The 12,747-nt window shown below is 43.8% G+C and overlaps 1 protein-coding gene and 1 long non-coding RNA gene across 2 annotated transcripts in view; one reads left to right on the top strand and one right to left on the bottom strand.

The window, feature by feature from the left end:
- Positions 1-12,747, bottom strand: part of LOC138761625 (uncharacterized) — a 45,940-nt gene that overhangs the window by 15,320 nt on the left and 17,873 nt on the right. The window contains exon 2 of the long non-coding RNA XR_011356399.1: positions 7,746-7,860. This is a non-coding gene — a long non-coding RNA (uncharacterized lncRNA). The remainder of the gene's footprint in view (positions 1-7,745; positions 7,861-12,747) is intronic.
- The window catches only part of lss (lanosterol synthase (2,3-oxidosqualene-lanosterol cyclase)), an 83,105-nt gene that overhangs the window by 6,408 nt on the left and 63,950 nt on the right, over positions 1-12,747 (top strand). Inside the window, exons 2-5 of the mRNA XM_069934045.1 lie at positions 3,149-3,317; positions 6,010-6,148; positions 7,675-7,783; positions 9,162-9,283. Coding sequence (XP_069790146.1) covers positions 3,149-3,317; positions 6,010-6,148; positions 7,675-7,783; positions 9,162-9,283 — 539 coding nt within the window. The remainder of the gene's footprint in view (positions 1-3,148; positions 3,318-6,009; positions 6,149-7,674; positions 7,784-9,161; positions 9,284-12,747) is intronic.

A 12,747-nucleotide genomic window follows, 5' to 3' on the forward strand; every position in this document is an offset into this window, starting at 1 on the left:
GAATCAGAGAGGTGTTACTGCATTTGGGGAGGCAACTTCTTAAATCTTGTGTCTTCTAAACTGAACACTTTTGCTACTAAGAAGGTTCTGCAAAGTTTCACCAAACTGATCCTTGGGATGGCAAGGCTGGCAGATAAAGAAAAACTGATTAGACCAGGGTTATATTCGCCGCAATTTTCAAAGAATGAGAGGGGGCCTCATTGAGATGTATACAGTTCTGACAGGACTAGACAGGAAGAATGTTCTGGATGTTAGGGAAGTCCAGAACAAGGGTTCACAGTCTGTGGATAAGGGGAAGACATTTAGGACAGAGATGAGAGAAACCTCTTTACTCAGAGAGTGGTGAACTTGTCAAACTTCCAACCACAGCAAGTTGTTGAAGACATTCGATTACATATATTGAAAAGGGAGTTGACTGAAGGAAGCAAGGGGTCGGGAGAGAGGGCAAGGGATAGGGTACTGTGGTCACGTGATTAGCCAAGCTACTATTGAATGGTAGAGCAGGCTCAAAGGGACTGATTGATCTTTTCCTGCTCGTATTTTCTATGATTGAAGCAAACCTCCCTGAAATGATATTGGTTCCCCTCCAGTTCAGACACAACAACCTGTACAGGTCAGCCCTCCACAGCAACCCCACTGATTCAAAATTTGAAGCCCACCCCTTACCACCAGCTGCTTGGCCATGCATTCATCTGCTTTGTCTTCCTATTTCTATATTCAGTGGCACATGCGTTAACCCTGAGATGAAACCCCTCTGGACCCTGCTTTCCAACTTTCTACCCAGGTCCCTAATTCCCATTTGCAGGACCTCCTGCCTTTCTTCCAATTTTATAGGTGTGGCATTACAATCCTAATGGCAATATGAGCCATGACCTTTGGCTGCTCACCTTCCCCTTTAAGAAGGTTCTGTACCAACTCTGAGATACCCTTGACCCTGGTCCAGGGAGGCAATGTGGCCACAGAAAACCCTGATCATCGATTTGCCCATCACCACTTCTCGTTTAGACTTTGATCTTCCTAATTGGGTGGTAGTGCCATTCGAGGTGCCACTGATTTGCCTTCCTGTTGCTTTCTAAAAGCCCATCCCATCTCCAACAGTATTCCAAAGCAGTACACCTGTTTGAGAGGCCAAAACAACCTGCTGGGGTGGCATCAGTGGGGGAAAGAGAAAAGACAACATTTTTGGGCAGAAACTTTCACAAGAAACAAAGACCATTAATTTTCTCCTATAGGTGGTGTTCGACCCACCGAGTTCCTCCAGCAGATTTTCTTTGCTTCAGATTCCAGTGTCCGCAATCTCTTGCCTCCCCTGTAAGAGAGGGGCATGCTTACAGAGGATTGCTGAACTACCTAGTCTTTCTGGTGCTCCTCATTTATCCTATCCATTACACTATTTGCCAACTATTTTCTGCCCTAAGTCCAAATGCATCTCCAACCCATCTGGTGGGAAAGCTGCAGCCAATGAATACTGGTGTGGACTGATGAACGGAAAGAATGGGAATGAAGGGTGAGATGTGGGTTGGGAGACTGTGACCTGTGGGGACCCACAGGTGCAGTATTGGGGCCCATTTTACATCAGTGTTACAGATGAGGATGAAGATTGGAGTTCGATGATTGTATGTGAGTATTAATTAGGCGGCGGTCAAAGAAGGGAGAGAGACTTCAGGGGATCATGGTCAAGATAGGTGAATTGGTGAGGACATGGGAGATGGTGTTTAATGTGGAAAACAGTGAAGTTATTTGATTTGAAAGAAAAATAGAGAGATTGCAGTTTAACAGAAAGAGATTGAAAGATGTGGGGGTTCGGAGTTCTTGCATGCATCACAGTCAATGCAGTACAGTGAACAGAGAAAGCATTGGGCTTCATTGAAAGTGGATTTGGACATAATTCACCAATTGATTCTGGCCCTGTTGAGTCCTCATCAGGATCTGATGTCCCTTTCTGTAGATTGTGATAAAGACAGTTAACCACATTAATTTTCTGCAGGGGATTTGTTTTAAAAGGAGAGGAAGTATTTAGTAGAGAGTTTGGAAGATTTTATTGAAGTACACAATTCTAACAAAGCAAGGTGAATGGGGAGTTGCTGTCTGTCATGGCTGGCAGTCCAGTGGCTTGTTTTGATTATCAAGGACATAGAGAGTATGAAAATTAGGCAATAACATGTACATTATGGGTTTTGGGAATTGAAAGTATGTTTCAACTGCATTTTTCTCAGCTGTGGTAGAACAAAGGCTGTTCGATTTCTTTTTTTTAAAAATTGTTACAAATTACTATGACTTTATTATTGATCTGCCTTATGTTTTGTCTCTTAATTTCATTTGATTAGTTTACCATTTTCTTTGCAAGTACCTATTTAGCTGCAGCAAGTTAATAATTTCAGTGCATGTGTATATTGTACAATGTGAATGGCAGTAAACTCATACAGGTACACGATTCTTTATCTAGACATCTAAAATCTGGAAAGCTCCAAAATCTGGCAAGTGGGGACTGGCAGTCAGGGGAGGCGGCCGAGGGACTGGCGGCCGAGGGACAGGCAGCAGGGGGACTGGCGGCCGGGGGGCCAGGGGACCGGCGGCCGGGGGACCAGTGATTGGGGGAGGCGGCCAGGCGACTGGAAGGGGGTGGGAGTGGATACAGCAGCACAATTCAGGTGGGCTTGCCGAAATCTGGAAAAATCCAAAATTCAGAACACTGTCCCCCAAGGGTTCCGTCCGGATAAAGAATCGTGTACCTGTATTAAATTGGTCTTGCTACATCTGTGGGGACAGAAACAGAAAACCTTCAGTCCAACCTATTCATGCTAACTTTGTTGGCATTCTGCTTGTATTTGTTGCCTGCATTTGATCTATATCCTTCAAATTCCTTCCTATCTGTATATCTGTCCAAAAGTCTTTTAAACATTGTAATTATCCCTGCATGTGTGGTTTCCTCTGGCAGGTCTCTTTTAAACCTTTTCCCCCTTCACCTCGAGTCTACATCTTGCAGTTGCAGAATCGTCAAGGATCTGGGTCAGACACCATTCACGATCTGAAACATGAGCTCTGGTTCTGTCCCACAAATGTGGCCTGACTAACTGGTTACTTTCAGCATCTTTCAGCTTATTTTTGATTTTCTCCTTTGTTTGATGCCTTTTTTCCCCTGTTACAGGTGTTTGCGCCGAAGAGGTGGTCCGTATAAAACTGAGCCACTTACAGACCTGACACAGTGGCGACTGAGTAATGTTGAGGGCAGACAAACATGGAGTTATATTGACTACAGAGAAGCAGAGAGCAGATCACAGACTATGCTGGAGCTGCATTCACTGGGACTTGATACCGTATGTATATCCAATGTTCCATTCTCAGAGAGATATGGCCGAACAGACAGGGCTGGGTTTTCCTCTGTCTCCAGCAGTCTCGGAGTGGTGTTGCATAGGAAGTGCCAGTGTCAGGTGGATGAAAAAACTGTATAGTTCTTTCATACAGGTTCTTCAGTTGTCACTTGGAAGATGTGTCTGTCATCATATTTTATCCTTTTAGTCCTTTTAGGCACAACATTCCAGACCCCATATTATTATGTTTGGATTCCTGGCATTTTTTTGAGTTTATTGCCAGTCATCCTGTAGTCTTCTAGTTCCCAATCCTTCACTTCTTGACTCTCAGCACTACACTGACGAGCCCCAGCTTCTGTATATCTCCAAATAACTCTCAGGTTTTGCTCATGGATTGAACAGGAGTCTGTATGGCTGCAGAGTCGGCGGGAGTGACTGAAGGAATTCACGGACATTCAGTGTCTCTGAAGGGACCCTTTTGCTTCTCTTTCTCCTATTGTTAGGGACACTAGGAAATGCTCATGGTAGCTCTTTGTTTGCAAAATGGCAGAAAACATTAAAGTATATCATGTATGTTATGCTTTTAATATTATTACGTGACAAAGGAACCTTGAACCTTGAAGGGGTGTCAACAGAAGGCAATTCTGCATAATATTACATGTTGTGTACTATTACATGACAATAAAGGAATCTTAAATTTTATAAATCTTGCTCAGAAGGTGACTTCAGCATTAAATCATGATCTTCTAAAGCTTTAACCTAACATCCCGTTGTCTTCTATTCTTTTCAATAACCACAATTTTTAAAAAATCTTCTCAACTCAACCTGTCACCATTGATTGACCTGTGTCTGTTACTGAGGTCCCTTTTAAAGTTATCCTTTTTGTAGTTGGTTCTTAAAACCAGAATGTACAATTTTATTTTGATTTTAAATTGTAGCTCCCATGTGGCTGCATATTTTCACTGGTTTGTTCATAATTGCCCAAACCTGCTTCAGATCTCTGTCTCCTGCAAATCATGTAATTATCCTATGTATTGTCAAATCCAGCACATTCATACATGAAGAGTGATGAGTCTGACAGAGAAGAGACCTAAATGTAGCATAGACAGTAAGGAAGGGGAAGATCTTTCATTGAAAACCAATCCTGAAACATGAACCATGTTTCTCTTTCCCTTGTTGACCTACTGAGTGTTTCTTGCATTTTTTGATTTCATTTCACTCCATGTACCTCTGCCCAAACTAAAAACCTGCCTGTTTAGCACTCCTCTCCTTGTGTCCATTAGGTGAATTTCTAACAATGCTGTCTATGTCCTTCAATCAACTGGATTGAATATTATTTGAATATCCATATGCACAGCATTTTTGTCCACTCACTTCAAACCTTTCTCTAAATATCAAATCAATTTAGTTCAGTGCAATTTGGTTTTCAAAAATTTGTGCTGACTTTCATTAATTACTTCATGTTCTTAGAGATGAAACATTGCTCTAAAATGTTCCCATCCACAGGTGTTAGACTGCAAAAGCAGGACATAGAACAGGCCCTCTGGCCCATGAATCTGTGCTGAACATGATGTCCAAATCAAACTAAAACTTTGTTTCCTGCACCTAACTGATATTCCTCTATCCCATTCATATTCCCATGACTGTCTCAAAGCCTCTTAAACACTTCCATTGTATCTGCATCCACCACTACTCCTGGCTGCTCGACCCAGGCACTCTCTCTGTAAAATATTTGTCCTACACATTTCCTTTAAGTTCTCTCATCTTAAATACATCGTCACTTTTACCCAGTGTCACAGGCCATTTAGTCTAATGTGTCCATGCCAACCAAAATGCCTATCGAAGTATATCCCATTTTCCTGCATTGAACATTATAATCTTGGAAAAACTTTATTTTGCATTCTGTCCAGGCAAGTCACTCCATACTTAAGTGAAGCAGATATAGAACATTGTGGGATATGTCACGAATGTTGGGTATGGTATTGTGAAACAAAGTGCAGGTTACAGAGGAAAGTGCTTGCATTTGACCCGAATCCCTCTGAACCCTTCCTGTCCAAATATCTTTTCTACATTCTAGTTGTACCTGCCTCTTCCACTTCATCCTCTAGCAACTCCTCATGTTCACCACCCTCTGGAAAAGATTCCCTTTAAATCCTTCTCTTCTCATCTTAAATGGAACACAGAGGGTAGCAAAATCAGCATAATGGTTAGCGTAATGCTGTAACAGCACCAGTAACTGGGGCCTGGGTCCAAATCCCATACTGCCTGTAAGGAGTTTGTACATTCTCCCATGTCTGCAAGATTTTTCTCTGGGTGCTCTGGTTTCCTCCCACCATTCAAAAATGAACCCAGGATTGAAGGTCAATTGGGGCTACAAGGGCTTGTGAGCCGAAAGGGTCTGTTAACATGCTGTATGTCTAAAATTAAATTTAAACCTGTGCCCTCTAGGTTTAGCTCTTCTAAATTCAGGCTCTTGAGATTAAGATGTGTCTCTTATCAAAAGCTAGTTTGTAAACCAGATTTTTCTGTTCTCTCCAGGCAGTTCACAAGCCTGATTTTTTTTAAAAAAAAGTTATAAATGACAATTGCGTATTTAATCTTGCAAGAATTCCAGGTTGAACTTGGCTTGCACAGTATCTGGTGTGGAATCATATTGCAGCACTGAAATAAGTTAATGAAGATCATCTTTCGGTTTCAGAGTAAAATTGCCATTGATTTGGGGAAAGCAGAACTGCCACAAGAGGCAGCCAAGCATGGGATGAAATTTTATGCACTACTGCAGGCTGAGGACGGACACTGGGCTGGAGACTATGGTGGACCACTCTTCCTTCTACCAGGTTAGAGGAACTCTGAAACCAGGCTGGGTGCACGCTGCCTTTCTCCAAGTCTGGATTCTGATCCCATGTAGCCAAAGGAAGTAGGTTTGAAGAACAAGGCTGTCTCAAATTAATATTTATAATGAAAAGATCCAATAACCATAGAACCATTTACGGAGTGGAAACAGGCCATGTTGGCCTTTTGAGTCCGCACCAGTTCACTGATTTTGTGCGCCCTCTTCAGGCATTGGTCCCGGTAGATCTTCATTCAATAATCAAGTGCAGCATTTAGCCTTGGTATTATTCAGGGTAGACTTCTCCAATGTGCAGTTTCATTTGATTCGCAGTGTCTGTTACACACAGGTTGGACGGAGAGCTCTTGTTGTAACACACCAGTTAACCAAGGTTTTGAGAGAGAGAGCTCTTGCTGTTACACACCATTTGCACATGGGTTTAGCAGTGAGGACTTGCTATTACACACCATTTACACAGACATTGGACAGTGAAGTCTTGCCGTTACACAGGGATTGGACAGTGAGGTCTTGCCATTATACACTAGTTACACAAGGGTTGGACAGTGAGGTCGTGCCGTTACACACCAGTTACACAGGGGTTGGACTGTGAGGTCTTGCCGTTACACACCGATTACATAGGCATTGGACAGGGGGCGTTCTTAATGTTGCACACCAGTTGCAAAAGGGTTGGTCTTGGTCCAGTGGCTGCAATCCACAACAGCAGGAGACCAGTTGCTGCTACCTGGATTTGGTATATTTGTAAATGCTCGGATTTGCCCATACCCTTTCCCTCTCCTGGACGCGCCAGTCCCCACCTCTCAGTTCCATTCCAATTCTGCTTCCTTCCCTCCTGCACTCCACTTTGCTCCCCCTCTTCCTCAGCACCCTCCACCTCCTGCCCCAGTCTGGCTGCCACCATCTGCCTGCTGTAGAACTGCTGCAGGTTTTACCCTGATGGCTGGTGTCTTGTGTGAGGCTAGAGTCCATGGATTGCCATGCTGGGCTGCTGTGTACCAGTCTATTCTCTCTGCAATCCCTGGTCCTCCAGTTGAGCTCATGATGTGATTTAAACTGTGTTCAGTTAGTCTGTGTTAGCGTAGCTTCCCAGCATTTACCTGGACAGAGTGGTTCTTTCAGAGTAGAGTCCAGGGCTGGTTAGGGAAGAAATGTTTGAGCTTCATACCATCAGTTTTTTGTGTCCTGCAACATTTAACAGTTATTCGCAACCTTTTTTTTTCCCATAGCCCCCTTAGGACTCTGCTCAAAGTTTATGGGGGCCCTTTTTTCTGTCAAGTTTAGTTGGTTTCCTCCACACTTCTCTGCTGCCAACTACATAAAACACATTTTACGATTTTGGTCCATGGTCCCCCTTAAATGTGCTGGGACCGCCATTGTGAATGACTGATTTAACCCATCCCATCTGGGAAAGGGCGCTCTTAATTTTAAGTCTAGATACAGTGAAATATAGTGGGAAGTATTTTCAAAACAAAAACTATGCTTTAAAAAATTTGAGATTTCCTTTTGATCTTTTAGGTCTCCTGATTACATGTCATGTGGCAAAGATACCGCTGTCCGACTTCCAGAAAAAGGAAATGATCCGATACCTGTTTTCGGTGCAGCTCCCAGATGGAGGCTGGGGATTGTAAGTACAAATTGAGGGCTTATTCAACAAGGCTGCTGGTTCCATGTCCCTTCTCCCCAACACCTTTGGTTACATGTCTAGGATAAGAAAGTGTAGTGATTATTTGCTATGCATTGAATTCATTTCATGTTCAAACAGGAAATAGGGCACCAAACTTGCAGATCAACATGGATTGAAATGATTACTTCCATATAGGACCCCACTGTAACCTGTGGAGCATCAAGTCATGACTTGTTAAGTTCTTGAAGTGCAGGTTTTGGATTTTGTGCCTCAACAGGAATGATCTTTCTAAAATTCCTTTTCCTTTGTTACTTGCTCCAAAAAGAAAGGAGGCAATTTGGAGCTGATTTGTTGGATCTTTCTGTGGTCTCAGTCATGTCTTTTCCAAACGGAATCCCCAGTTGAGACACTGCAGGTAGACTTTGAGTATCCTTTTGCTATCCCGTACCTAACTGAGCTTCAGAGTCGAAGCCCCATCAGGACAAGGGGCGAAATCCAATTCCACAAACACGATCAATTTGAAAACTGAATGAAATGAGCAGGAAATCTACTGCGACTCTGATTATAGCTCAGACGCTTTGTTAATGTCAGCCACAATACCACATTAAACCAATCCCATCGACCTGTTCATATCACGAATCACTAATCCTATCAGCCTTGGCCTTCACTCCAGCAGGAACATGTGGTCTCCTGACACTCATGGTCTGTGTGGCGATGCCTATACTTTGTTATGTTCCTGTGCAAATAATAGTGTGGCTTTCTCTACATCAGAGAGACTGGACACAATCTGGGCGATTGCTTCGCTGAGCACCTTTGGTCTGTCCATGTCAGTGACAGGGATCTCCCAGTGGCCAACCATTTCAATTCTGCTTCCCACTCCCATGCTGACATGTCTGTCCATGGCCTCATGTACTGTCAAACCCAGATCACCCATAAATTCGAGGAGCAACACCCAGTTTTCCCTCTGGGCACTCCACTGGATGGCATTAACGTCAGCTTCTGTGGTTTCTGCTAACCTGCTCCCCATTCTCCATCTTCTCCCCATCTTTTTTTTTCCTCCAGCTTTCCACCCCTTTCACTCTCCATTCTTAGAGCCATCCCTCCTCCCTTGTTTTCTGGTGTGCCATCCCTCCCTTATCCATCCATAACCTCCTGCTTGTGGGACTGTGCTCCTCCCCTGCCCTTCCATCCTCCCCCCCCCCCCCACTATTTTGTTCAGACACTTGTCTACATTTTGCTCATATCTTGATGAAGGCTCAAGCCCGAAACATTGGCTATGCATGTTCATCCTTGCTACATAAAGTACACTCTTTGATTGCTGAGTTTCTCCAGCATTGTGTTTTTTTATAAATAATACTTGTTTTGATTTATGCCCCAGGCACGTTGAAGACAAGTCAACGGTGTTTGGAACAGCATTAAATTACGTTGCCCTACGAATCCTGGGAATTGGTCCTGATGACCCTCATCTGGTGCGAGCGAGAAACAACCTCCATGATAAAGGTTTGACTCTGAACAATGAACAGCACCTGGCAAGGAACCCCCTCCACCTATTCTCTTGGGACTTCCAACTGTCTCCCCATAACAGACATAAATGTACATTTCACATTTATCCACAGCCTTTCATGGAAAGATTTTTTCTTGAAAAGTAAAGTTGGTAAAACAGTGAAATTGAAGACACATGGCAGAGCAACAAAGGGATTGAAGGAGGAGGTATTTCTCAGTTTTGTTTGATTTTTATTTTCTCCAGAGATCTAAAGCAGACTGAGGTACAGTGCATAGAACCTGTTTTGTCAAGCAGAGGTGCTGAGGTCATGATACAGTTGGAGCAGGATACCAAGAGAGGACAAAAGCTGCTGTATGTTCAGGATGTAATCAGGCGGCACGGTTGGTGTAGCGATTAGTGCAACGCTGTTACAGTGCTAGCGACCTGGGTTAAAATCCAGCGCTGTCTCTAAGGAGTTTGTGTGTTCTCCCTGTGTCTATGTGGATTTCCTCTGGCTGCTCTGGTTTCCTCCCACCCTTCAAAATCTATGGGTGTTGTAGGTTAATCAGGTATAATTGGGTGGCACGACTTGTGGGTTGGAAGGGCCTGTTACTAAGCTGTATGTTTAAATTTTTAAAAAAATGTTGGGCACTAAACCACAAATTCTAGCTACAGGAACCTCCCATGCTGGTATTAAAACACCAGTACTGATTGCAAAATCCTTCATATCCACTGTTAGGACAAGTGAAACAACACTCGTGTCCTCTCCTATACCAGCACACACAGACTTGAGCCCCTATTGTCCATGGGAAGACCATGTAGTCCTCTCCTAGACTAGCATACCCAGCCTGGAGCCCAATTTTCCATGGACAGACCACGTTGCCTGCATTTGGAGAATTGAGGTTGATTCATGAGCATGAAAGCTGCAGAATGAGTAAAATGCTTGGGCAGGAGATTCCAGATGTGGTTCCACAGCCCCTCATGAATGCTCAGCTTTGAGCTCACATCTATTGCATTTAGCACAGTTACAGTGGCAGAAAGCATAATGGTATTGTCAGTCTAGGTCACATCTGAAAGGACTGTGTTGTATGCCATAGCCTAGCTGACTCTGATGTTGGCTCCCTCACCTTTCGCCATCAATTCATGCATTCTGCTACTCCCTCCATCCTTAGTACTGCATAGACAATTGCTGTGGATTGCTGGTCTTTTAATGACAACAGCTTCCAGAATTTAATCAAACTAAGCTTGTGACTTGTAGCCTATTCTAGGTGAACATGTTAACATTTTACCTCAACACTTGCCTATTTTCTGACATGTTCTGTCACCTGTGTTTTCCAGTTGGGTGAAAGTGTATGCTGGGTGGTTTAGCTGAATTCCATCTTGCCCTTTTCCCAACTCTTTTCAGATTTCCTATTCTCCCTTAGTTCTCTTGGACAAGCTGCCATCGGTTCCTCAGTGACTAAGTCATCTCTTTGAAAAGTGCAGAACAATAACCAGCTTCTTGATGATTACAAACTCCTGCCATGAACTGAATTCACTTGGCTTTGCTCATCTGAGCCTCCTTAATCTGTGTGTGCGGTAGCATCAGTGACCGAGGAATGGGGAGATCCTTCTGAACACTTTCTTTGTTGGAGGGAGCAAAGTATATTGATGATGGCAATGTGGCTGATGCAGCCCATGGACCTTGCGACAGGATCCCACATCTAAAGGTTAAAGCTTATGGCATCCAGGGCAAGTTAGTTCCAGAATTGGCTCAAGGATACGGTGATAGTGGAGGGTTGTCCTTGTGATTGGAAGCCTGTGATTACAGGGATCATTGCTGGAATCCTTGTTGTTAAAGACACAAACAATTTGTGTATAAATGAAGGAGGGGTATGAGAAGCAAGATTGTAGATGACATGAAAATTTGTGGTGCAGTTAATAGCAAGTACAAGATGATGTTAATGTTGGTAAGATGGACAAGACAATGGACAGAGTCATAGTTTGAGGCATGGAAACAGGCACTTTGGCCCATCGTCTATGCTGAACAAGATGTCTACCCAATCTAGTCCCAATAACCTGTCTTTGGCCCATATCTCCTTTAAATCTTTCCAGTCCATTATCTTTCTGTGTTTTTTTGCAAGTGTACCCTTTCTCTGGCAGCTCATTCCACATATGCACCACCCTCTATGTGGGAAAAGGTGCCCCTCAGGTCCTTTTTAAATCTTTCTCCTCTCACTTTCCATCCTATGCCCTCAAGTTTTAGACTCCCCTCCCTGGAACCTTTACCTTAGCTATGTCCCTCAGGATTTTATAAATCCTCAGCTTCTACAATCTAGGGAAGAAAAGTCCCAGCCTCCCCCCATAAGCCCACCAGTCCTGCTAGCGTTCTAGTGAATCTTTTCTGCATCCTTTCCTCCTTAATGACATATTTCCTGTGCACTGGGTGACCAACACTGCACCCAGTACTCCGTATCCTCTCACTGCATCGAATAATTGGAATGTGACTTCCCAACTCTTGTACCCTTGACCAGTTGAAAGTGAGCAAGCCACGCGCCTTCTTCCCTACCCTTTATACTCTCTATCACTTTCATGGAACCTGGTGCTTGTACCCAGTGGCCTTTTTGTTCTCCAACACTCTTCAGGGTGCTACCATTTACATTGTCGTCCAACTTATTCATATAGATGACAAAAAGGATTGGACCTAGTGGCACATCACTGGTTACAAGCTTGCAGTCTGATAACCAACCTCCTGACTCCTGCCAATTTGAATCCAGTTTATTTAATTTGGGGATACAGCACGGTAGCAGCCCACATTACCCAATTACACATATGTGATGAATTAACCTCGTCTTTGGAAAGAGGGAGGAAACATGAGCATTCCGAAGAAACCCACACAAGGTCACAGAGAGAACGTACCATGGACAGTGGCAGATTCTAACCCGGATCGCTGATGTTGTGATAGTATTGCACTGTCCATGCCTCCTTGTTGGGCCAGCTCATCCTGCACCCCACATGATCTAACCTTTCGGGCCAGCCTACCACATGGCCTTGTCAAAGGCCTTGCTAAAGTCCATGTTGATAATATCCATCACCCTGCCTTCATCAGCCCTTCTTCAAAGAACCTCAGGCAAGTTTGTGAGATAGTATTTCCCATGCACAAAGCCAATGTTGATTTTCCACAGTCATTCCTTGCCTATCCAAATTCTGGTAGCTGCTGTTCAACAGAATCCCCTCCAGTAACTTAGCCACTTCAGGTTCACTGACCTGAAGTTCCTGCTCGAATCCTTGCAGCCCTTCATAAAATTAGTCCACATAATGTACAAGTGCAAGATTCCTGAAGGTGGCAGCATAGATAGATGCTTGCCTTTGTAAATACAAGAGCAGGGAGATTATGACACTAACTTATAAAACACTAATGATGCATTGTCTGGTCATCACACTCTAAGCATGCAGTGCCCCAGGATGATGCCCAGTTGGAGTGGTTTAATTATGCGTGGAG

The sequence above is a fragment of the Narcine bancroftii genome, chromosome 4 (genome assembly GCF_036971445.1).
Source record: "Narcine bancroftii isolate sNarBan1 chromosome 4, sNarBan1.hap1, whole genome shotgun sequence".
NCBI lineage: Eukaryota > Metazoa > Chordata > Chondrichthyes > Torpediniformes > Narcinidae > Narcine > Narcine bancroftii.